This window comes from Oncorhynchus clarkii, chromosome 4 (genome assembly GCF_045791955.1).
Source record: "Oncorhynchus clarkii lewisi isolate Uvic-CL-2024 chromosome 4, UVic_Ocla_1.0, whole genome shotgun sequence".
NCBI classification, from domain to species: domain Eukaryota; kingdom Metazoa; phylum Chordata; class Actinopteri; order Salmoniformes; family Salmonidae; genus Oncorhynchus; species Oncorhynchus clarkii.
Window position 1 is genome coordinate 66,425,617 of NC_092150.1, and position 27,388 is coordinate 66,453,004.

At 42.4% G+C, this 27,388-nt stretch overlaps 1 protein-coding gene across 4 annotated transcripts in view; it reads left to right on the forward strand.

The window, feature by feature from the left end:
• The window catches only part of LOC139407126 (vacuolar protein sorting-associated protein VTA1 homolog), a 46,853-nt gene that overhangs the window by 13,906 nt on the left and 5,559 nt on the right, over positions 1 to 27,388 (forward strand). For all 4 annotated transcript variants that reach the window (XR_011634064.1, XR_011634065.1, XM_071150535.1 and 1 more), the window contains exons 2-5: positions 1,262 to 1,356; positions 7,741 to 7,868; positions 19,977 to 20,052; positions 21,256 to 21,367. Coding sequence is in view for 2 of the 4 variants with exons in the window: in XM_071150535.1 (XP_071006636.1) it covers positions 1,262 to 1,356; positions 7,741 to 7,868; positions 19,977 to 20,052; positions 21,256 to 21,367 (411 nt within the window). In the remaining 2 variants the exon portion in view is untranslated. The remainder of the gene's footprint in view (positions 1 to 1,261; positions 1,357 to 7,740; positions 7,869 to 19,976; positions 20,053 to 21,255; positions 21,368 to 27,388) is intronic.

Sequence of the window (27,388 nt, forward strand, 5' to 3'; positions counted from 1 at the left end):
ATTTATGCTTACTAAATATCGGTGGGTCGAGTTGTCCGTCATCATCATAGGGGTTAAGGAGAGGGGCAAAATGCTGGGGAATCATCTTGCATATCTTCTGGGGGAGAGGATCAATTCCCTTGGATGGAGGTTTCCCTCCGGTCTGAAATAACCCTCGCCCTCTCCCATCCAGAGCGACACACAGGAGCAACCAGGGTCAACACCTTGCCCAAGGGCACGTGGACAGATCTCCCACAAAGTCAAAAATCGGGACCCCAAGCTCCCAACCGCCAGGCCACCAACCCTCCAAGATACCCCCACAGTTCCACGAGAGCTGCCCTTCAACCACCCGAGCCCCCCCCCCCCACACACACACACACACACACACACACACACGTCTCCCACCAAGTCAAAAAAATGACCTGAATTTAGACAGTTCTTTGTTGGTTGGAAGCTGCAGCACTCGAAACAGCTGTAAGCCCAGAGTTGTTGGACTTGGCAGTGACGTCTCAAACATTCAGTGTGCGTCCAAAAGTTGCACACAGCGAAGACGTTAAGGCTCATGGGACTATCCCTCACCAGATGTCTGGGTGTGCGCATGTTTTAAATCTCTGAAAACTGAGAGAAGGGCGCTAATGGTCCAGAGTCTGGATGCATACAATTGAAGCATGCAAGGATCTGGCAACATGGAGGAGAGGGTGGACGGACAGTGTGTTTTTAAAAACATGAGAGCCAAGACTGTGTATCCAGGCTGTTATGTGCTCAGTGGTACAATGCTAAGGAGACAACCGCAATAATGCTAATATTTACACAGCCTCTTTCACAGACTTGCACTGTTGAGAGGATGAATAATTTCACCCAAAGTGAGTGTCATAACTAACAGAGGAATGTGAAAATAATCAAGTAAGGCTCAAGTTTTAAGAAACTAGTAAGGCCTATTTCTAGAGGTTCTCAGACTGCATGCTGGACAAATTATTAGGGTACTTTAATTTGAAAGACCTCATCGTGAACGCAAAAACACATTTTTGATTTCCTCCACATAACATACAGAACCATGTACCCAGTCCACTTTTGCTCTTACCATATCAACTTGGTGTTTTAAACTTAAAACATCTACGATAGCCAAAAATCTCAAATGAAATACCTGACAGATGATCAGATCTGGGAACCAGAGGGTGTTGACATTTTGATATTGTAGAAACATTTTCAGTGAAACGTGAAGCATCACCACTGACACATTGCTCTGAGATTAAATAGTGATACCTGTTTCCTTCTCTGTCAGGTCGGCTTTATGCCATGCAGACGGGAATGAAACTGGACAGCAAAACCCCAGAATGTCGGAAGTTTCTTGTGAAACTGATGGACCAGTTAGAAACGGTAAGATATCAGCCAGCCTACACTTTGCAATGTTTAAACAGGTTTGCTCACAATATAACAAGTCTATCTACCATTGTCCCATTGTATTCACATTATTATTAGTTGATTTAATAGATTTTCGGTCAGATGTCATAATGCACTAAAGACTAGAATGTGAGGTAGGCTAGATGGATAATGCTATCTAGTTCCTCAACTCTGTACAAATATCCACAAAGTAAAACTTATCACACCACTTATGTCTGTTAGGGAACTCCAGTAATGAATATCTTCAAACCCATCCTGGCTGCTAAGAGCTCTTTAGGATTAATGGCATTTTACTTTTTTTCCAAAGCGAGTCAGGGACAGGCCTTCTAGCAGATTCAATTTCCCCTCAGAAGTGGATTATGGCACTGCCTCACAAAAAGGCCATTAACGGCAGAGTGGCAGCCTCCCATGGTTGAGTTCTGCAGACATGATTGAAATGTCTGCACCTCATCATTTTCAATTATAGGAGTGAGATACTCTTTGATTCAACCTAACATCTGTAATGTACAGTCATTGCTGTATAATCCAATTTGAGGATGAATTCCTTGATTCACATTCACAATGTTGTCAAAAGCTGAATGCCAAATGTTTTATTTCAGATGCCAAATGTCGAGCAGTTATGATTTAGCTTTTCCATCAGGTATTTACATCTCTCTAAAATAAATAATGTAGCTCACAATTTGATTAGGTAAACTTTTTAAAGTTATCCAAGGACAATTTGGAATTTGAGAGTCTGCTAACGCATTTAGTCAAAGCTTATGGAATTTACAATAGATTTTTTTTTTTTCCTCATCAATCTACTCACAATACCCCATAATGACAGGGCTAAAACAGGTTTTTAGAATTTTTTTGCAATGTGTATATATTAAAAAACAACAAATACCTTATTTACATAAGTATTCAGACCCTTTGTTATGAGACTCAAAATTGAGCTCAGATGCATCCTGTTTCTATTGATCATCCTTGAGATGTTTCTACAACTTGATTGGTGTCCACCTGTGGTACATTCTATTGACTGGACATGATTTGGAAAGGCACACACCTGTCTATATAAGGTCTCACAGTTGACAGTGCATGTCAGAACAAAAATCAAGCCATGAGGTCGAAGGAATTGTCCATAGAGCTCCGAGACAGTATTGTATTGAGGCACATATCTGGGGAAGGGTACCAAAACATTTCTGCAGCATTGAAGGTCCCCAGAACAAACCACCAAGACTTCCTAGAGCTGGCCGCCCGGCAAAACTGAGCAATCAGGGGAGAAGGGCCTTGGTCAGGGAGATGACCAAGAACTCGATGGTCACTCTGACAGAGCTGGAGAGTTCCTCTGTGAAGATGGGAGAACCTTCCAGAAGGACAACCATCTCCAACCACTCCACCAATCGGGCCTTTATGGTAGAGTGGCCAGACAGGAGCCACTCCTCAGAAAAAGGCACAAGACAGCCCGCTTGGAGTTTGCCAAGGGCACCTAAATACTCTGGAAACAAGGTTCTCTGGCCTGATGAAACCAATATTATATTTTTGGCCTGAATGTCACGTCTGGAGGAAACCTGGCACCATCACTACGGTGAAGCATAGTGGGGGTAGTATCATGCTGTGGGGATGTTTTTTCAGTGGCAGGGACTGGGAGACTAGTCAGGATCGAGGGAAAGATGAACGGAGCAATGTACAGAGTGATCCTTGATGAAAACCTGCTCCAGAGCACTCATGACCTCAGACTGGGTCGAAGGTTTACCTTCCTGCAGGACAACAACCCTAAGCACACAGCCAAGACAAAATAGGGGAGGCTTCGGGACAAGTCTCAATGTCCTTGAGTGGCCCAGCCAGGGCCCGGACTTAAACCCGATCGAACATCTTTGGGGAGACCTGAAAATAGCTATACCGCGACGCTCCACATCCAACCTGACAGAGCTTGAGAGGATCTGCAGAGAAGAATGGGAGAAACTCCACAAATACAGGTGTATATATATATATATATATAATTATATTATATAAAAATGGAAATATCACATTTGCAAAGAATTCTTAAAAACTGTTTTTGCTTTGTCATTATGGGGCATTGTGTGTAGATTGAGGGGGGAGGGGGAAATATTTAATCAATTTTAGAATAAGGCTGTAATGTAACAAAATGTGGAAAATGTAATTGGGTCTGAATAGTTTCCGAGTGCACTGTATGTTTTGAACAATGAATTCCTTCAGAAATCCTTTGAGTGGAATTGTGAAACGTAATGAAAAATCTGTAATATCTACTTGAAGATTCAAGCTCTGCATTTTAATGTAAGACCAGATCACCATATATTTTCCTAGAGATTTTCTAAAAAGGTTTTAATGCGCCATAGGTGGTCGAGTCGCATGAAAACTAAGATTTGGCACATGACGATTAATGTTTTCTTTAACTATTCTCTGTCAAACATTCACTCTTTGATATGTGTATCCTTCATTGAGGAACGTTTGTTAGATGTCGTGGAAAGGAAGCTCCAATAATAACCAATACATTCTCATGTAAAAATGAATTGTTATATCATCTATGTAATTGTGAAAAAAATGGCAATTTCTGAACATCTATTTTATCTTATAAAATGGTTTCCTTTGAGAACTGTGGTGACCCCAATGTTTTGAGAGCACTGTATTCACATCAGAGTTCAAAAGACAGGGTTTAATGGTGTTCCTCTAAAATGGGGAGCAGGAAGCAACCTCAGGATGCTGTTTGCTCCTGTGCCCAGGGATTTTTATTGACATTTTGGAACCAATTAAAGAAAGCCCTGGGATTTTCTTGTCCCCAGAGACGGGTTTTACTGTTGCTGTAGTAAGATTCATTACATGTCACAGCATCAGGATGTCTTAGGCAGCCCCAGTGGATACATCCGGTCTGAAGGGCTTTTAAAAAGGTGGTGAAGAAATCTATGAAATACACGTTTAACTTTTAACCCACTATCGCAAATTAGGTCAATATGGACTCGGCACAGATTGTAAAACTTGTCTTGCGTCTTGTATGATATTTCTGGAAGTGAATGTGGAACCATTGTTTTATTTTTCCTCCCTAATCATGGGAAAATGAGTAAGGAAGACTTTCATTCCATTCCAGAAGTGAATGCAGGGTATGAAACTGAAGAAACAGAATTCTTACACCACACCATGTGGAACTTTCTAATTTCACCAAATGACAGTTTAATTTCCACTAAAGCCACACATTTCTAGGTAAACAAACAACCAATTATTGTTATTTTGTGCAGAGAATGGATAATTAAGATGACAATCTGTATTTTATTCTGGCATTGAAAAGCTTAATCGTGCCCGCAGCCCAGCCCTCGGCATATTGACCAGTATGGCTGGCTGAGTGCCATCGCTCAGGCTGTTGATTGCTGTTTGGGCCGGGGTAGACGCAAACTTGGCTCGTTCTCTGCTTCGTTTAATTAGCTTTCTTAGAGCAGTGGATTAGGCAAGAAAGGTCTGGTGGAAGATATTAGTTAGGCTATACAATAATGGGCATCGGTTTCATGGAAACGGCTGTTGTTGTTTTCCTGATCGCAGCATTGGGCGTCTTAAACATTGCATGCCCAGTCACTTCAATGCACTGGCCATTTTGTTTTTGTTCTCCTACAGTCCCTCTACAGGATTGTCAATAGGTCTAGCTCTGGTTTGTTAGGGTTGCTTTAAGACACTTGAAAAGGGCTGCAGGAAAGACATGTCACTCAAACCATCAAAGAAGAAGCGGCCCTTCATGGAAATATCGTCCTGAACTATTGGAAATTGTGTTTTTCAAAGCTGTTTTAGTACCACATGGATTTCTAGAGAACCCAGAGGAGTGGTGTGATCCAAACTGAATCCTTTGATTCAATTAGGAGTTTGATCCTTGACTCTTCTTTCTATAAAGTCGGCATGCTTCCTTCCAAGTTTGTTTTAAAGTCCTCCGCTACACTTTAGCACAAGTGATGTACTGTGCTGTGTATTGCCTTAAGGATAGGTTGAGATTTCATTAAAACGTGAACAGTACGTCCATTCAGAAGAGCAGAGTCCACCTGTTGAAATGTAACCAGTATTATTTGCTTTACTGATTTTACAAGGAAACCTGACGCTCTCTAGCAGACTGTAACATCTCAGAGAGCAGCTGCCTCTGCTGCAGTAAGTGAGCTTTGCGGATGTATTTTTGGGCACTGGCCACGACAAACCATTAAGACACAATAGCATTAAGACACAGCAATCATTTAATTTGTCAGGGGCAAACGGGTTGAACATATAAGGATGAAGACAATCAACTTAACCACACCACCCAATCACAATTCGGGTCGAGAAGAATGACTTAAGTTTTAAAGTCACTGGTATTGTCATAGATGACTCATTGCCATGTAAGAGAGATGTAATAAAGTTAAGTGCCAGTTCTTGGCCACTGGCTTTGATGTTTCCGGTGAAATCCAATGTCCTTTTGGTCAGTGGTTTACTAGTGGTCTTCTGTACAAGGTTTATTGTCCAGCGTTGTTGAAATGAGTGCGGTAAAACCATCCCTTGGTTATTGTCCATGTTATTATCTGTTGGTGCGTCTCCAGAGACCCTCCACCCCACCATGCTATACTCTATTAATTACAAGAGTGTTCTGGAGTGGAATTAAAGTGTGTGCTCTCTGCTGCATCCCAGGAATCAATGAGTCACACATGGAAAGCCTCACTTCTCAGAAAAAAACACAGCCATCGCAGATTTGTCACACGGTCCATGCACAGAACAGTACACAGGCTCCCTTTATGTATGCACTGCGTCTGTGTGTGCTGTTCAGCATCCAGGAATCTAGGAGGAGCACTTTGTGTCAGTTGAAAGATTTACAGTGCCTTCAGAAAGTATTCATACCCCTTGATTTATTCCACATTTTGTTGTTACAGCCTAAACTCAAAATGGATTGATTCTTTCTCAACCATCTACACACCCCATAATGGCAAAGTGAAAAACGTGTTTTTAGAAATGTTTGCAAATTTGAGAATGAAGTATCTAATTTACATAAGTATTCACACCTCTGATTCAATATGTTGTAAAAGCACCTTTGGCAGTGATTTACATCTGTGAGTCTTTCTGGGTAAGTCTCTAAGAACTTTCCACACCTGGATTGTGCAACATTGGCCCTTTAAAAAAAAATATATTTTCTAAATCATTCAAGCTCTAATAAATTGGATGTTGATCATTGCTAGACAACCATATTCTGGTCTTTCCATACATTTTCAAGTAGAGTTAAGTAAAAACTTTAAATGTCTTGGTAAGCAACACCAGTGTAGATTTGGCCTTGTGGTTTAGGTTATTGTTAAAGGGTGAATTCATCTCCCAGTGTCTGATGGAAAGAAGACTGAACCAGGTTTTCCTCTAGAATTTTGCTTGTGCTTAGCTCCATTCCGTTTCTTTTTTATCCTGTAACACTACCCAGTCCTTAACGATGACAAATGTACCCATAACATGATGCAGCCACCACTATGCTTGAAAATATATAGTGGTCCTCAGAAATACCTTGTATTGGATTTGCCCCAAACTTTGTATTCAGGACAAAAAGTTATTTGCTTTGACACATTTTTTGCAGTATTACTTTAGTGCCTTGTTGCAAAGAGGATGCATTTTTAGGAATATTTATATTCTTTACAGGCTTCCTTTTCACTCTTTCAATTAGGTTAGTATTGTGGAGTAACTACAATGTTGTTGATCCATCCTCAGTTTTCTCCTATCACAATCATTAAACTCATGGTGAAGTCCCTGAGCAGTTTCCTTCCTCTTCGGCACCTGAGTTGGGAAGGACGCCTGTATCTTTGTAGTGACTGGGTGAATTGATGCACCATCCAAAGTGTAATTAATAGTATCACCATGCTCCAAGAGTCTTAGTGGTTGAATCTGTGTTTGAAATTCACTGCTCGACTGAGGCTCCTTACAAATAGTTGTGTATGTGGGGTACGGAGATGAGGTTGTCATTCAAAAATCATGTTAAACATGTGACTGAAGTACATTTTTACTCCTGAACGTATACAGACTTGCCATAACAAAGGGGTTGAATACTTTAAATGTTTAATTCATTTACAAAATATTTGAAAAAACGTAATTCCACTTTGACATTTATGGGGTATTGTCTGTAGGCCATTGACAAATAATCTCAATTTAATCTAGATTAAATTCAGGCTGTAACACAACAAAATGTGGGAAAAAGTCCAGGGTTGTGAAAACTTTCCAAAGGCACTCTAAGATCTGAAAAAGTAGTGAATCTGCGTTTCCAAACTACTCTGTATTGATTGATTTGCCTTTAGAAAAATGTTTGCCGCTTAGAGCCTGTGGTTTTTCAGTTTGGATGTGCCTGCCTGCAGGACATAATTGTGTGATTTTTGACGCTGTTGTGTTTTTCAGATGAAGATGGAGCTGACTGACAGTGACTCAATCACCCATGAAGTTGTCGGCAATGCACACATCGAAAACTATGCCTTAAAAATGTTCCTCTATGCTGACAACGAGGATAGGTCCGGAAGATTCCACAAGTAAGGCTATGTCTTCCCTCACCATTACTACCTGCGTAGCTTGTGTAGAGTCAGCCTGCTGTACTGTAGTTGCAGGCCGCTCCCTGCCTCTTGAATTTCAGCATGGTAATGGACTGGTTCCAATGTCGTTTTTTTTTTTTTTTTTTTTCTTCATCTTCTTCTGGTTCCAATACGTAAGCCCTCATGATTACCATTTCCTTTCACTGAACCATGACACAAAATAATCACACTGTTGCTTTTGCACATGGAGTCCAGTCCAGAGTCTAAAATTAGCAACAAAGCCATGTCTTTGTGAATATATTGCCACAGGGGCCAGATGATTCCTATTGGCCATTCAGGTGTAGCGTTACAGGCCTGGCTGGCATTATGAGTGTGTTGTGGGCACTGACAACAGCAGCAGAGCTGGACAGTAAAGCAGAGTCTTCCATGAACTGTGGGTGCCAGGCCAGCCAGGGTCTCCATTTATGCAGTCCGGGTCTGGACTGGAGCAGCTCCACTGCCTGTGAGAGATAACAGCCCTGTTTTACACAGCAGCACTCCCATTACTACCAGTAGCTCGCAGGCCACGTATGAGTAGCTCGCCAAACAATTATGAAAGTACATGCAATGATCATGTGTTTCACTGCAAACTGTCGTAAACGAATCTCAGAAGTATCCGCAAGCTACCATTCTAATCAACGCAACATTGACATTATTCCACCTCTAGTTAGCCACTATTGGCTTTCAAGCCAGACCTAACACAAAACGTGCCAATTAATTTCCAGCAATATTGCCTGTCTGTTTGTGTGGTGCACGCATTTGTCTCACTCCATGTGTCTCACTCCATGTGTAACCAGTTGATGTGATAACCGTCTTGTGGGTTGACAGAAATACTTTCCTCAATACCTTCTCAATTAAATGTTAACTACAAAGTAGGCTTACCTGGCAGAAGTATATCATTTGTATCTATTATTTGTTATTTACAAACTTTGCCATGAAATGAGTATCAGTACAGAGCCATCACTAGACCGGCACATTAGACACACATTCTTCTCTCGCTAGATGCGCAATAAAGGGCCAGATGAGCAATTAAAGGGGAATTACACAAAGAAATCGAAATGTGTTCGTTTTCTTCCAGACCTAAAAAAAGAATTGTTTTCAGATGTAATGGACTCATAACATCCTATTTTGTTTTTTTTATCTATGAACAATTTACATTTTTAAGAGTGAATAATTTTTTTTTTTAAAATGTAATCATCTAAAACCAGCAAAAATGTAACTGAACATCATTTGGGAAAATATAAAAGAGAAATGTGGGGGACAAACACAGATCTTACCAGGTATATTGACAGGAAAAAACCTGGGGAAGAGTTGCAGTGGAGAGGGGAAGAAAATAATGTGCCAATTTATAAGTAGCTCTCATGCTAGAAAAGGTTGGAGAACCCTGGCGTACAGGATGTTGTCTCCTATGTGGTGACTCCAGGCCCCAGATACAGTGCCAGCCACAGTCCTGAACACTGGAGAGAAGTTTAAAATTTTAGTTTAGCAGGTCTAATTAAAGACAATCCGTTTTGCATATGTCTGTCTCCCCCATTCATCTTGTGCAAGGTAGCAATTTAGATTTTAAAAACGTTGCGCCCATATTTTAAGCTGACAGGTTTTCACTAATCCGCTCAACAAGCAATGTTTTTATTAAACTCACTCATCACTTGAGTTGCAAGAAAAATCGCCGGTTCTGATGATTCATGTCCTGTTCTCAACAAGTTAACTTTTGATGAAACAAAAGTAGCTTCCCTAAATGCATAATTTAAATATTGTTTTTCTTCTGTTGATTGGAATTAAGTGTGTACATAACTTTGTCTAGTCTTAAATGGTGGTAATTGCAGGAATAACAGCATGGTCCCATATTTTAGGGAATCCATCGAGTATAAAAGGGAAATAATTTAACCTGCATTGGACCTTTTGTCCTATTATGTTTCTGTCCAGTTATGGGCTTTGAATTTCAAAGGTTTAAAATCTTGTCAGTACCAGTGTTAATCCCGTCCACCAGCTGGCTCTTTCTCTGTCGAACCGTCTGGTTTCACAACGCCTCAGAATAGAACTTGATTGAAAGCCTATGGCAGGACTGGATGAAACAACTGCTGGTTTTAATTGTCTGATCTAGCAGTCCATTACCATCTAGCATAACACTTAGAACCTCCCCCCTTCTGTACAGCCGTGGCCAAAAGTTTTGAGAAAGACACAAATATTAATTTTCACTAAGTTTGCTGCTTCAATGTCTTTAGATATTTTTGTGAGATGTTACTATGGAATACTTAAGTATAATTACAAGCATTTCATACGTGTCAAAGGCTTTTATTGACAATTACTTGAAGTTCATGCAAAGAGTCAATATTTGCAGTGTTGACCCTTCTTTTTCAAGACTTCTGCAATCCGCCCTGGCATGCTGTCAATTAACTTCTGGGCCACATCCTGACTGATGGCAGCCCATTCTTGCATAATCAATGCTTGGAGTTTGTCAGAATTTGTGGGTTTTTGTTTGTCCACCTGCCTCTTGAGGATTGACCACAAGTTCTCAATGGGATTAAGGTCTGGGGAGTTTCCTGGCCATGGACCCAAAATATCGATGTTTTGGGTCTTTTTATTTTACTTTTATTTAACTAGGCAAGTCAGTTAAGAACAAATTCATATTTTCAATGACGGCCTAGGAACAGTGGGTTAACTGCCTGTTCAGGGGCAGCTCAGGGATTTGAACTTGCAACCTTCTGGTTACTAGTCCAACGCTCTAACCACTAGGCTACCCTGCCGCCGTTTTGCCTTATGGCAAGGTGCTCCATCATGCGGGATAAGGCATTGTTCGTCAGCAAACTGTTCCTGGATGGTTGGGAGAAGTTGCCCTCGGAGGATGTGTTGGTACCATTCTTTATTCATGGCTGTGTTCTTAGGCAAAATTGTGAGTGAGCCCACTCCCTTGGCTGAGAAGCAACCCCGCACATGAATGGTCTCAGGATGCTTTACTGTTGGCATGACGTAGGACTGATGGTAGCGCTCACCTTGTCTTCTCCGGACAAGCTTTTTTCCGGATGCCCCAAACAATCGGAGAGGGGATTCATCAGAGAAAATGACTTTATCCCAGTCCTCAACAGTCCAATCCCTGTACCTTTTGCAGAATATCAGTCTGTCCCTGATGTTTTTCCTGGACAGAAATTGCTTCTTTGATGCCCTTCTTGACACCAGGCCATTCTCCAAAAGTTTTCGCCTCACTGTGCGTGCAGATGCACTCACACCTGCTTGCTGCCATTCCTGAGCAAGCTCTGTACTGGGGGTGCCCCGATCCCACAGCTGAATCAACTTTAGGAGACGGTCCTGGCGCTTGCTGGACTTTCTTGGGCACCCTAAAGCCTTCTTCACAACAATTGAACCGCTCTCCTTGTTCTTGATGATCCGATAAATGGTTGATTTAGGTGCAATCTTACTGGCAGCAATATCCTTGCCTGTGAAGCCCTTTTTGTGCAAAGCAATGATGACGGCATGTGTTTCCTTGCAGGTAACCATGATTGACAGAGGAAGAACAATGATTCCAAGCACCACCCTCCTTTTAAAGCTTCCAGTCTGTTATTCGAACTCAATGAGCATGACAGAGTGATCTTCAGCCTTGTCTTCGTCAACACTCACACCTGTGTTAACGAGAGAATCACTGACCTGATGGCAGCTGGTCCTTTTGTGGCAGGACTGAAATGCAGTGGAAATGTTTTTGGGGGATTTAATTCATTTTCATGGCAAAGAGGGACTTTGCAATTAATTGCAATTCATCTGATCACTCTTCATAACATTCTGGAGTATATGAAAATTGCCATCACACAAACTGAGGCAGCAGACTGTGAAAATTAATATTTGTGTCATTCTCAAAACTTTTGGCCACGACTGTACATTGTGGACTTCAAAGCGGGCAGCGCAAGTGATTTAAACAAATAAGTGCGTTTGGAAAATCTCTAAGTACGCATCTTAGAAATATTTTTCACATTTAAACTTTAGATGCCCGAACTCTGAATCAATTTATAAATAATATGGTCAATGTAATACATTCATTTTGCTAGGTGATTTACATTTTTCATAGTCACATTTAATGCAACTGTAACTCTGTGTTACTAGGCTCTATATGCAGTACAGTGTTAATTGAGCCTGGGGACGAGGTTACCAGTGTTGACATTTCTTTCATAATTAAGCTCAGGTCAGTTGTAAAAAGAAAATATGTGTGTTTTTCAAATCCTTCTGTTCCAGTGAATTATTTTTTTTCTCATATTGAAAAGAAATACAGTGCATGAAAGTGGGGTGAGATAAAATATCTCATAGCTGAAGGGTGGAAGTCCATCACTGAGTTCTTGTGAGGATCTCTGTCCAAATTCTTTGACATAATGCATGTAAATAGCCCGAGGCAGGCCCAGTTCCTGTCCAATGTGCTGAACAGCCAGATAAAAGCCATGAAAGCGCACACTTGTGTTGAGAAATATAGGCTGTAAATGAACCTCCATGGTGTTTCAGCCCTTTCTGTTTTCACATTTACCTCCCCTTCCCCACGACCCACCCTCTGCGTCATGACACCAAATGCCAACGACGTACATCAGATGTGTACAGCTGAGAAGTGGGCAGAGTTGAACAATCTGCAATAGGCGCCTGGGTCTCCATTTGTCAACATAGGCTAGTAGTCTCACTGGCAGCCATGAATTGTTCTTCAAGATGCATTTAGTTTTTCTTTTCATCTCACCATCTTGTTTCCACAACACCACAGTGAGACGAACAACAAACCCACAAAAACATTGCACAACCTTCAGTTAGGTATATATAGATATAGATAGATATAGCCCTTGGTTCTCTCCAGACTTGACTGCCCTTAACCAACACAAAAACATCCTATGGCGTTCTGCATTAGCATCGAACAGCCCCTGTGATATGCAACTTTTCAGGGAAGTTAGAAACTAATATACACAGGCAGTTAGAAAAGCCAAGGCTAGCTTTTTCAAGCAGAAATTTGCTTCCTGCAACACAAAGTCAAAGAAGTTCTGGGACACTGTAAAGTCCATGGAGAATAAGAACACCTCCTCCCAGCTGCCGACTGCACTGAGGATAGGAAAATCTGTCACCACTGATAAATCCACTATAATTGAGAATTTCAATAAGCATTTTTCTACAGCTGGCCATGCTTTCCACCTGGCTACCCCTATCCCGGTCAACAGCCCTGTACCCCCCACAGCAACTTGCAAAATCTGGACCCCTACAAATCAGCCGGGCTAGACAATCTGGACCCTTTCTTTCTAAAACTATCTGCCGAAATTGTTGCAACCCCTAATACTAGCCTGTTCAACCTCTCTTTCCTGTCGTCTGAGATTCCGAAAGATTGGAAAGCTGCCGCGGTCATCTCCCTCTTCAAAGGGGGTGACACTCTTGACCCAAACTGCTACAGGCCTATCCTACCCTGTCTTTCTAAGGTCTTCGAAAGCCAAGTTAACAAACAGATTACTGACCATTTTGAATCCCACCGTACCTTCTCCACTATGAAATCTGCTTTCAGAGCTGGTCATGGGTGCACCTCAGCCACGCTCAAGGTCCTAAACTACATCATAACTGCCATCGATAAGAGACATTACTGTGCAGCTGTATTCATCGACCTGGCCAAAGCTTTTGACTCTGTCAATAACCACATCCTCAGCGGCAGACTCGATAGCCTTGGTTTCTCAAATGATTGCCTCGCCTGGTTCACCAACTTCTTCTCTGATAGAGTTCAGTGTGTCAAATCGGAGGTCCTGTTGTCTGGGCCTCTGGCAGTCTCTATGGGGGTGCCACAGGGTTAAATTCTTGGGCCGACTCTCTTCTCTGTATACATCAATGATGTCACTGCTGGTGAGTCTCTGATCCACCTCTACGCAGACGACACCATTCTGTATACTTCTGGCCCTTCTTTGGACACTGTGTTAACAACCCTCCAGACGAGCTTCAATGCCATACAGCTCTCCTTCCGTGGCCTCCAATTGCTCTTAAATACAAGTAAAACTAAATGCATGCTTTTCAACCGATCACTGCCTGCACCTGCCCGCCCATCCAGCATCGCTACTCTGGACGGTTCTGACTTAGAATATGTGGACAACTACAAATGCCTAGGTGTCTGGTTAGACTGTAAACTCTCCATCCAGATTCACATCAAACATCTCCAATCCAAAGTTAAATCTAGAACTGGCTTCCTATTTCACAACAAAGCATTCTTCACTCATGCTGCCAAACATACCCTCGTAAAACTGACCATCCTACCGATCCTCGAGTTCAGCGATGTCATCTACAAAATAGCCTCCAACACCCTACTCAATAAATTGGATGCAATCTATCACAGTGCCATCCGTTTTGTCACCAAAGCCCCATATACTACCCACCACTGTGACCTGTACACTCTCGTTGGCTGGCCCTCACTTCATACTCGTCGCCAAACCCACTGGCTCCAGGTCATCTACAAGACCCTGCTAGGTATAAAGTCCCCCCTTATCTCAGCTCGCTGGTCACCATAACAGCACCCACCTGTAGCACGCGCTCCAGCAGGTATATCTCCCTGGTCAACCCCAAAACCAATTCTTCCTTTGGCCGCCTTTCCTTCCAGTTCTCTGCTGCCAATGACTGGAACGAACTACAAAAAACTCTGAAACTGGAAACATGTATCTCCCTCACTAGCTTTAAGCACCAGCTGTCAGAGCAGCTCACAGATTACTGCACCTGTACATAACCCATCTATAATTTAGCCCAAACAACTACCTCTTCCCCTACTGTATTTATTTATTTATTTATTTTTGCTCCTTTGCACCCCATTATTTATACTTTGCATTCTTCCACTGCAAATCTACCATTCCAGTGTTTTACTTGCTATATTGTATTTACTTCACCACCATAGCCTTTTTTAGCCTTTACCTCCCTTATCTCACCTCATTTGCTCACATTGTATATGGACTTATTTTTCTATTGTATTATTGACTCTATGTTTGTCTTACTCCACTCTATGTTGTTGTATGTGTTGAACTGCTTTGCTTTATCTTGGCCAGGTCGCAATTGTAAATGAGAACTTGTTCTCAACTTGCCTACCTGGTTAAATAAATGTAAAATAAATAGGTCTGCAGAAGTAGCGGTCTGGCCTTGAATTGTCCTCTCACTGAATCCAATCTTATTTAACCTCCGGTTTAGGTGAGCCGGTGTGAAGGCATTTACTGTGATTGTCCCAGACATCAGGATGATTTCCACGGCGCTGTGCATGACTGTTTTTTAGAGAGTCAAATCAAACCAAACGTTTATTTGTCACGTGCAGTGTAACGCTTACTTACAGGCTCTAACCAATGGTTTGGAAAAAAGTATGTGTGTGTGTGTGTGTGTGTGTGTGTGTGTGGGTAAGTATAAAGAAATAAAGCAAAAAGACATTTGAAAAAAAGAGTAGCAAGGCTATATACCTGTTAGTCAGGCTTATTGAGGTAGTATGTACTTGTAGGTATCGTTAAAGTGACTATGCATATATGACAAACAGAGCGTAGCAGAAGCGTAAAAAGAGGGGTTGGCGGGTGGTGGGACACAATGCAGATAGCCCGGTTAGCCAATGTGTGGGAGCACTGGTTGGTCGGGCCAATTAGGTAGTATGTACATGAATGTATAGTTAGTGACTATGCATGTAAGAAACAGAGTAGCAGCGGTGTAAACGGGGGGGGCACAATACAAATAGTCCAGGTAACCATTTGGTTACCCTGTTCAGGAGTCTTATGGCTTGGGAGTAAAAACTGTTGAGAAGCCTTTTTGTCCTAGACTTGGCACTCCGCTTGGTACCGCTTGCCATGTGGTAGTAGAGAGAACAGTCTATGACTGGGGTGGCTGGGGCCTTTGACAATTTGTAGGGCCTTCCTCTAACACCGCCTGGTGTAGAGGTCCTGGATGGCAGGCAGCTTTGCCCCAGTGATGTACTGGGCCGTACGCACTACCCTCTGAAGTGCCTTGCGGTCGGAGGCCGAGCAGTTGCCGTACCAGGTAGTGATGCAACCGGTCAGGATGCTCTCGATGTTGCAGCTGTAGAACCTTTTGAGGATCTCAGGACCCATGCCAAATCTTTTTAGTTTAGGGAATAGGCTTTGTCATGCCCTCTTCACGACTTTCTTGGTGTGTTTGGACCAATCTAGTTTGTTGTTGATGTGGACACCAAGGAATTTGAAGCTCTCAACCTGCTCCACTACAGCCCCGTTGATGAGAATGGGGACGTGCTCGGTGCTCCATTTCCTGTAGTCCACAATCATCTCCTTAGTCTTGGTTACGTTGAGGGATAGGTTGTTATTGGTTGGCACCACCCTATAGGCTGTCTCGTCGTTGTCGGTGATCAGGCCAACCACTGTTGTGTCATCAGCAAACTTAATGATGGTGTTAGAGTCGTGCCTGGCCATGCAGTCGTGGGTGAACAGGGAGTACAGGAGGGGACTGAGCACGCACCCCTGGGGAGCTCCAGTGTTGAGGATCAGCGTGGCAGATGTGTTGCTACCTGCCCTCACCACCTGGGGGCGGCCTGCCAGGAAGTCCAGGATCCAGATGCAGTGGGAGGTGTTTAGTCCTAGAATCCTTAGCTTGGTGATGAGCTTTGAGGGTACCATAGTGTTGAACGCTAAACTAAAGTCGATGAACAGCATTCTCACATAGGTGTTCCTTTTGTCCAGGTGGTAAAGGGCAGTGTGGAGTGCAATAGAGATTGCATCATCTGTGGATCTGTTTGGGCGGTATGCAAATTGGAGTGGGTCTAAGGTTTCTGGGATAATGGTGTTGTGAGCCATTACTAGCCTTTCAAACCACTTCATGGCTACAGACGTAAAAGCAGTTCAGTACATGGGAATGGATGAAATGTGGTCAGCCTGGATTAATGATGGCCACAGACAGAGAGGGAGTGAGTGGCTGCTCTACACTGTGTATTGAAGAAATAACTCAGTATGGTTTCAGGGTCACAAAATTTGTTTTCATAGGAAATTGAAGACATTAAATGAACCCAGTGTCTAATAATTGAATGCACTTGAGGCCTATATATATATATATATATATACACACACACACACACACACACACACACACACACACACACACACACACACACACACACACACACACACACACACACACACACCACACACACAGTGTTAAATTAAAAATCCTACAATGTGATTTTCTGGATTTTTTTCAGCTTATTTTGTCTGTCATGGTTGAAGTGTACCTATGATGAAAATTACAGGCCTCTCTCATCTTTTTTAGTGGGAGAACTTTCACAATTGGTGGCTGACTGAATACTTTTTTGCCCCACTGTATATATCACACACAGTACCAGTCAAAGTTTGGACACACCTACTCATTCCAGGGTTTTTCTTTATTTTTTTTACTATATTCTACATTGTAAAATAATAGTGAAGACATCAGAACTATGAAATACCACATGGAATAATGTAGTAACCAAAAAAGTGTTAAACATATCTAAATATTTTAGTTTTGAGATTCTTCAATGTAGCCAGCCACCCTTTGCCTTAATGACAGCTTTGCACACTCTTGATGGTCTCTCAACCAGCTTCATGAAGTAGTCACCTTTCCAATGGTCTTTACGGTACATTGGCTAGACGGAAGGCACCTAATTGACTCTAAGACCATGAGAAACAAGATTCTCTGATGAAACCAAAATTGAACTATTTGGCCTGAATACCAAGTGTCACTTCTGGAGGAAACTTGTCATCATCTCTACGGTGAAGCATGGTGGTGGCAGCATCATGTTGTGGGGAAGTTTTTCAGCGGTAGGGACTGGGAGAATAGTCAGGATCGAGGGAAAGATGAATGGAACAGAGAGATACTTGATGAAAACATACTCCAGAGCGCTCCGGACTTGACTGGGGTGGCTTCAGGATAAGTCTTTGAATGTCCTTGAGTGGCCCAGCCAGAGCCCGGACTTGAACCCGATCGAACATCTCTGGAGAGACCTGAAAATAGCTGTGCAGCAATGCTCCCCATCCAACCTGAAAGAGCTTGAGAGGATCTGCAGATAAGAATGGGAGAAACTCCCCAAATACAGGTGTGCCAAGCTTGTAGCGTCATACCCAATAAGACTCAAGGCTGTTGTCGCTGCCAAAGGTGCTTCAACGAAGTACTGAGTAAAGGGTCTGAATACTTATGTAAATGTGGTTTCCAGGTTGTTGTTTTTTTTTGGGGGGGGGGGGCAATTTAATTCATTTTAGAATAAGGCTGTAATGTAACAATGTGGAAAAAGTCAAGGGGTCTGAATACTTTCCAAATGCATTGTATGTAGAGATGGAGATGTATGGGTATATGGATGGATAGATTGTAATTTCTGTCTGTAGTGAAACTGGTTCCATCAGTTCTGTGTAGAGCCACATTTTGGAAAATCTTTGAAAATACAAGTCGGTATTACGAGAATTAGGCTATATTAATATTCCACTCTGACACAAAAAGTCTTGATTTACAAGAAACTGGACCTATATAAACAAGCCATAAACGTTACGTTATGTCATGTGTGGAGGTGCAGAGTTTAATGTTTATGGGAACTAACCCTGAAATAAGAAACTTCCTTCAGATTTTCAATACATTGGTCTACTTTCTGCTCTGCACGGCTCCAATACAAGGCTTCCATTGACATGACACACCTCTGGACTGGAAGCCCCCAGAAAGCAAGCCCCCTATGTTTCTGCATTTTTTACATCCCTGTGTTTATGCTTTCTGGAACCAGCTGTGGGATGTTATGACATGTTTACCCTCCCTGGTTCCGCTCGTGTGATCTACACTGAATGCCCACAAGTGGTGTCCTCTCTGAACTCTGGCTCCTGACCCACAGTCCTCTCTCTTAGTGTCATGACTAATGTTGTATCAGGGCAAATAGTTAGCTATTTGAATCCCAAGACAGTTAGTTTAGTCATTCTGGACCTGTTTGGACCCAATTATCATGCAACCACATAAGAGACAAACCCACAAACTCAGCAAAAAAAGAAACGTCCTCTCACTGTCAACTGCGTTTTATTTTTTCGGCAAACTTAACATGTGTAAATATGTATATGAACATAACGAGATTCAACAACTGAGAAATAAACTGAGCAAGTTCCACAGACGTGACTAACAGAAATGGAATAATGTGTCCCTGAACAAAGGGTAGGGGGGGGGTAAAGGTAACAGTCAGTATCTGTTGGCCACCAGCTGCATTAAGCTGCATTAAGTACTGCAGTGCATCTCCTCCTCATGGACTGCACCAGTTCTTGCTGTGAGATGTTACCCCGCTCTTCCACCAAGCCACCTGCAAATTCCTGGACATTTCTGGGGGGAATGGCCCTAGACCTCACCCTCCGATCCAACAGGTCCCAAACTTGCTCAATGGGATGGAGATCTGAGCTCTTCGCTGGCCATGGTAGAACACTGACATTCCTGTCTTGCAGGAAATCACACACAGAACGAGCAGTATGGCTGGTGGCATTGTCATGCTGGAGGGTCATGTCAGGATAAGCCTGCAGGAAGGGTACCATGTGAGGGAGAAGGATGTCTTCCCTGTAACACACAGCATTGAGATTGCCTGCAATGACAACAAGTTCAGTCCGATGATGCTGTGAGACACTGCCCCAGACCATGACGGACCCTCCACCTCCAAATCGATCCCGCTCCAGAGTACAGGCCTCGGTGTAACGCTCATTCCTTCGACGATAAACGCGAATCTGACCATCACCCCTTGTTACGAATCCCTTTGGTCCGGCAGTCTAGGGGGAATGGTAACGAGAGCCGTAACCATAACTCATGCAAAGTATAATAGTGACAGTAAGAACGAAAAAAACACAGACAACTAAATTACCGTCAAACACACAGGGTTTATTTGCAAACACCCTTTACAATGACGATCTGTGAAGTTATTTAGATTTTTACGAATGATCTTTGAAAGACAGGATCCTAAAAAAGGGACGTTTCTTTTTTTTTGCTGAGTTTATTGGCTGGCAGGTTTTTAACACTTGAGTTTAATTAATGGTCTCAGTATGCCTTAATTAAGAATCCAACAGTGTGATGAATTTGAACATTTAAAAAATATATATCTGTCTATCTTTGCAGGAATATGATTAAGTCCTTCTACACATCTAGCCTTTTGTTAGATGTCCTGTCAGTTTTCGGCGAGTTATCGGAGGAGGTAAGTCATCAATATGGAATACACTTATCCTGCCCTATAGACTATATTGTAAATACATCTACCTTTTTTATTTCAGCACATTAATACATTTACACTGTGTGAATTAGTCTGAAGTATTATGAACTGGCTATCCACATTTTCGTCCTTCCATCAGTCCACAGCTGCTCTCAAAACCATAAAAAAAATCCAAGACATGGAAAGAATAAGAGGGAGAAAATAGTGAAGATTGTAACGTATAGACTCTCCAGCCCAGGACAGTAGACAACTAGACAGACTATATCTCCACAGCAGAGGCCTTTTTTAAAGCGTCTCCGTGGCTGCAGATGTACAGTGGCAGATGACAGACAATGTTTCATTGAATGGCTGCTCTCTCCCCCCTAAGGGCCAGGCATTTTCCCTCTGTAGAAAGCTCATTGGACAGGCTGCTTTAACACGGAGCTTTCTCTCTCTAACACTAACCCAGACAATGGCGCCTCAGAGTCCCCCGCTCGCTGATTACTGGAGATACGTTTTTATACAAAGCATGTCACAATGCATTGTGGGAGATTGGATTTCTTACAAAAAAGGGACTTTTCAGCACCATCGAGAGGAGGGACAAAACTTTTAGTGGATGGTGATCTAGAGAGCTTCCTCAGATTGTATGTGAGCCTGTTAAATCATAGCGATCATCAGTCCTAAACCTTCCCTCAGGTCTAGTATATTGTTATCTCCAGGGGTAGATTATAATTATGATAGTGTTAGTTGCTTTAGAAATTAGTTTTAGTTTTTCATTGTACCGTGAAATTACGTCTGCGACCCTCTGCATGTGACTGATTGTCATTTAACGAATTGTGGTAAATCAGAAATTACCTGGATTTACTTGTTGACTAAAGTGAATCTGTAGTTTAGTGAAGTTTTTCACTAGCTCCTCCAAAGAATTTTTCAGTTAATTAATCCACAGATAAGTTTACCAAGGAGGGAACTTTTAAATGAGGTCCATAGAACCTCTAATGAATTTCGTGACCTGGGTGTTAGAAACCACAGCCATTTCTTCACCTTGTCCCCATCCCTCCACCGTAAGCCAAAGGAAAATCAAAACAGTCGTATCAGAAGCCCTTTCCTCCAGTCTCCATTGTTTATCTAATTGCTTTTAATTCACTTCTCTAATCTTGATTATTTATGTGTTATTCACCACCACCTCCCTCTCTCCTTACCCTTTTTCAGAACATCCAGCACAGGAAGTATGCGAGATGGAAGGCCACTTACATCCACAACTGTCTGAAGAGTGGTGAAACCCCACAGGCTGGCCCTGCTGGCTATGAAGAGGAAACATATGGTAAGGACTGATATTCTATCAGCACAGCCACCCAAACAAACTATGACCCGTTAAGAAAATACCTCTTCTCCTGGCCTTTCCTTCAGGAGCCTTTTAGACCCGCTTTCCTCCGTCTGGGTGACGTGCTGCTCCAGTCAGTAAAGGTTGGCCCTCATTGTGTGCCTTATCAAGTCTGAGAGTGCAGCCTCGAAGGCTCGCAGTGGCTTTGTGTGTGTGTGTGAGAGAGAGCTGATATTTGTTTAATGATTTTTTTTTCAACCCCTTATCCTTAGAGGGTCAGGAAGGGCCCAGGGTAGGTAGTTTTACCCCGTGGCTGTGTTGTCAGAAGTATATGTTACTAAACCTTTGGATTGAAGGTTTGCGATCTGACATCCACTGGTTAAGAACAGTCTTAAAATGAGTGTGTATTATTGTGGTACACACGTCAGTCTTATGTTGGTTTGTGTGTAACACCCTTTAGAGACCAAGACTCCCAGAGTAACTACATCTCGAACTTAGAACTGAGTGGTCGGCCAGGCGGTACGGATGTTGCCTGTGGTGGACAGGGCCTGGGGACCCTCCTAACCACCGGTTAGAGTGTGATATGAAGCAGAGCATGGCGCGGTTAGATCACTGTGCTCCTCTCTGAACATCTGCTGGGTGTGATACAGTACGTTTGACCTGAGCACCACATGTCAGCGATGAAGTCATCTCTGGAGCCCTCATCTCTACTGCGACCCAACCCGCACCCAGACTGAAACTATGGGGGCAGGGTCTCTAAATGAACATGCGGCTGGTCTGTCCCCTATTTCATCTCTTTTGTTTTAGCCACACAATTGAATAGAAGTTACAGTATGACTGTCTGAAGGCTAGTTTTAGACCCTACTTTCTGGTGTAGTTAAGCTCTTTGTGTGGGGAGAGTAACGTCCCTCCCCTCCCTCCTGCCTGTTTTGAATGTGGGCCTCCCTCTGTAAGTGGTGACATCATGTATGGTTATTCCCACTGATGTGTAACATTGCCAAGAAAAAGCTGATATCATATTCTCTCCTCTCCCTCGTATTGAGTCTAACTCAGTCCACACACATCAGGATCTTATCACTGCATCTCACTGTTTCCACATGTCTGTCAAACAACTCAGGAAGAGGGTGGCCCGTTGCTCATTATTACATGAAAACAGAGTGTAAATGGAAAATAAAATAGGATGTGTTACAATGATGAGCAGAGACTGTACTTTGGGTGTTCATTTTGGGATTTTGGGCTTTTTACTCTTGATTGGTTTTACTGTATTTTGATATGGGATAGATTTTCAGATTTTTCTATTAGCTTATTTTAGATTCATAGCCATTTTGACATTTTATTGGTTACTGTCTTATATTTGACCTGTTTAGTAGGTTATTGAAACCTACGTGTGGGAATAAATCTTGCTTTGTTTAGGGCCCACAGTGACTGCATTGTCTCAGATACATATTTGCTTGACTTTCCACTTCCCAAGGAGGAAGAGATGATTAGCAAGGGGAACGGAATGGAGGAAAACACTGTTGAAATGACAGAGAGCCAATAGGAAGCAACTTTGTTGATTAGCATACTTTCCCCAAGCCTCAACCGTGGTGCTGAACCCTGTCCCGATTGAAGAGTGAGCCAGAGGCAGAACAAACAAGTGCAAGCTGCTTGCCATGTTGCCCACAAGTCCAGTCCAGTCAGTGAAGGCACGCTTGTTTTGTAGCCATGCCACCAAACGATGGAAATTAGTACAGACGTATTTGAATCCTTAACATTTTGCGAAAAATAAGGACACATCTCAAATAAGCAGTGGGTTGAGGGCAAAGCATGGAAAGTAGAGTTTAACTCCAATTCAGTTTCACAAGCTACAAATACGGTCAACATTTTCTCACAGGGCATCAGTAATGTGCTGAAGTGTCTTTTTCAGTCTATCATTAGGATTAGGGACTCTTTCAGAACGTTCAGTACCTCTGCAGTCGCCAATCAATTACATTATCCATCATCTGCCATGTTTGAGAGTTGTCCTTTTGGCCAAGTAGAAGACTCACCAGCTCAACTCTGATAAGAAGCAGCACGAAAATTGCCTTGCGGCTACTTTGTTTGAATCTTATTATTGGTTTAAAATCTATATCATTTCGGAGTGTCATTACGAGAAGGAACGTTTCTATGCAGTGTATCACTGGGCTGTGACTGCAGGACTGAATTTAATGCATATCCTTTCAATCTTTGAGATTGTCTGTCCTATGCGCAAGGCAGCATTCCGAGCCTCGAGACTTGCGTTCGATTTAAAATCTTTACATCTGTTTACGATCCCTTCTTCACAGTCTCTGTCACTCATTATCCCTGTGCACTCTTTCACCCTGCTGGCCATTTATTGGGTCCAACTGAACCAAGCCCTTGTGCTAGAGTCGCTGTCAACACCCATTTAAAACGCCCATCACTCCCAACTGTTATTGGCACAAATCAAGATTAAGTGGGCCATTGGCGAAACGCTCAACTACAGCTCCTGTCTCTGCTCCTTTCACTGATTCAGACATAATGTGTGACTTTATCTTTACTGTCTGTCTCTCACGTGGCTCTAATCGTGGGAGTTTCATCTGATCCAAAGAGAGGAGCGAGGTAGTTTTTTTTTTTTATCTCGGAGCAATCAAGATCCCCCTCTGTAAGTAAGTAGGATACAATGCTGCTCAGTGTGTGAGGCTGAGGCTGTGCAGAGCTGGGCTGTGAGTGATCAGAGCAGAGAGAGTGTCTGCAGGGAAAATACCCGGTTCCTGTTACACAGCTCCATAGTTCTCCATATCTCAGAGAGATGTTCTGGGACCAGGCCTCCCCATCCTCTTGTGGCCTACCCCCTCCAATTAGCCCCTCAATCCTCTGGGTCTTCCCGTAGACTAACGGCCTTTCGCACCACGACAAATGCCGACGTTGTCACATAAGCCCAGACAATTTGTGTTAGCCTCCTCCAGCCATATAATTTCACCTTGAGTCTGGGCGGGGAAACGGGACAATATGCTAGAGAAACACAAATATTGGCAGAGGAAATGGTTGTAAGACTGACACAGAAACATCTATGAAAATGTGTCATTTTATGGAGGTTAGGGATCTATGTCCAAAGTGGTGTCAAATATAGCACATGTAGCACATACAATGTATGATTTTTAATCTCCGAAAATATGTTTGGGGTTAATATTTTCTTTCAATTAAATCTGGTCACTCTAAAATATGTTTTGAGCATAGTATTACTTTTAATGAGTCTAAAAAAACAGGCGCCATACCCCTGAAATGGCATTTCCTACTTTTTTTCTCTCTGCATGACAGGATTTAAGCTTGTTCTTCTGGGATTTGGCTCACTGTGCTTTAGAAACATATGGTACATATCGCAGCTCAAAGACTGAGTAGATAACCTTTTCCTGTTAAGCCCATTGAAGTTCAGTACACACAAAACACTTGACACTTTTTTTTTTTTTGTCTGAATAGTCTTTTAAAGTCCAATATGTTTAGTCTTTTATATGTTGTCGTTACTCAAGTACTTCTCTTTCAGTCTTACGCTTCATCTTTACATAAGAAAACTTAGGCTTAATGCCTGGTATGTTTCTCCACAACTTAGTGTTCACATCGTTCCGTTTGAGCAGTATGCCGGCACTCGGCACACTGCCCCAAAGTGGCCATCTCTAATTCACCTCAGCCAATCCATGCCAAGAAGCTGTCCTTGTGTGTTGGAAGCTCATATCCACGTCCATGGCTGTAAGGTTTCCTGTAACGTTCCTTTGCATCACTGGTTGCATGAAGGGAAAAAAGGGCCTCCTTGGTGACTCATTCCTCCTATTTGCACAAGACGGCGTGAGGAGAGGATGGCTGGTCTGGGACCTGGTGGTGCACGTAGTTTCATCTTGAAGCATACCCACACCACGGTCTCCACAGTGACAAATGAACCAATCATGGTCTTTGAATTAGATTAAAGCATATTGCGAATTGAAGCTTCAGAAGTAAAATCCACATGATTGGAGAACAAAAAAACGGTGGGAAATGTTTTTGAAAGGGATTTACCAAGATAGTGTAGCATCCTGTTGTGCTTTGATGAAAAAGTGTTTGTGACCTATTTGGTTGAGTTATTGTTGCACCCTACAATCTTGAGTCAGCCTCTAATATTGTTGCCACAGCAAGGAAATGATGTAACTCGGTGGGCAGTATATCTGCATGTTGTCCTCTGACTTCATCCGCCGTAATATATTTTATTGGGTTGTTTATAGATTTATACCTCATATCAGTACTTAACATTCAGTCTTGCGTAAGTTCAGCCTTATCAGATAACTGACGTGATATGGGGGCAGGCCAGTTGTCCATTGTCAATGTGAAAAGTTTACTATAAATCTTTGTGCAAACAATATGAGCTCCATGACCGAGGTCTGAGGGACTGCAAACTACATACAGTTGAAGTCGGAAGTTTGCATACACCTTAGCCAAATACATTTAAACTCAGTTTTTCACAATTCCTGGCAGTTAATCCTTGTACAAATTCCATGTCTTGGGTCAGTTAGGATCACCACTTTTATTTCAATAACGTGAAATGTCAGAATAATAGTAGAGTGATTTATTTAAGCTTTTTGCTTCTTTCATCACCTACACTCAATTAGTATTTGGTAGCATTGCCTTTTAAATTGTTTAACTTGGGTCAAACGTTTCAGGAAGCCTTCCACAAGCTTCCCACAATAAGTTGGGGGAATTTTGGCCCATTTCTCCTGACAGAGCTGGTTTAACTGAGTCAGGTTTGTAGGCCTCCTTGCTCGCACACACTTTTTCAGTTCTGCCCACAAATGTTCTATAGGATTGAGGTCAGGGCTTTGTGATGGCCACTCCAATACCTTGACTTTGTTGTCCTTAAGCCATTTTGCCACAACTTTGGAAGTATGCTTGGGGTCATTGTCTATTTGGAAGACCCATTTGCGACCAAGCTTTAACTTCCTGACTGATGTCTTGATATTGCTTCAATATATCCACATAATTTTCCATCCTCATGGTGCCATCTATTTTGTGAAGTGCACCAGTCCCTCCTGCAGCAAAGCACCCCCACAACATGATGCTGCCACCCTAGTACTTCACGGTTGGGATGGTGTTCTTTGGCTTGCAAGCCTCCCCCTTTTTCCTCCAAATATAACGATGGTCATTATGGCCAAACAGTTCTATTTTGTTTCATCAGACTAGAGGACATTTCTCCAAAAAGTACGATCTTTGTTCCCATGTGCAGTTGCAAACCGTAGTCTGGCATATTTATGGCGGTTTTGGAGCAGTAGCTTCTTCCTTGCTGAGCGGCCTTTCAAGTTATGTCGATGTAGGACTCGTTTTTCTGTGGATACAGATACTTTTGTACCTGTTTCCTCCAACATCTTCACCACGTCCTTTGCTGCTGTTCTGGGATTGATTTGCGCTTTTCGCACCAAAGTTTGTTCATCTCTAGGAGACAGAATGCATTTCCTTCCTGAGCGGTATAACGACTGCATGGTCCCATGGTGTTTATACTTGCGTACTATTGTTTGTAAAGATGAACGTGGTACCTTCAGGCATTTGGAAATTGCTCCCAAGAATGAACCAGACTTGTGGAGGTTTACAATTTTCTTGGTCTTGGCTGATTTCTTTTGATTTTCCCATGATGTCAAGCAAAGAGGTACTGAGTTTGAAGGTAGGCCTATAAATACATCCACAGGTACACCTCCAATTGACTCAAATGATGTCAATTAGCCTATCAGAAGCTTCTAAAGCCATGACATCATTTTCTGGAATTTTCCAAGCTGTTTAAAGGCACAGTCAATTTAGTGTATGTAAACTTCTGACCCACTGGAATTGGAATGCAGTGAATTATAAGTGAAATAATCTGTCTATAAACAATTGTTGGAAAAAAAACAAAGTAGATGTCCTAACCAACTTGCCAAAACAATAGTTTGTTAACAAGAAATTTGTGGAATGGTTAAAAAGCGAGTTTTAATGATTCCAATCTAAGTGTCTGTAAACTTCCGACTTTAACTGTATCTTAAATTCCTCTCTTAT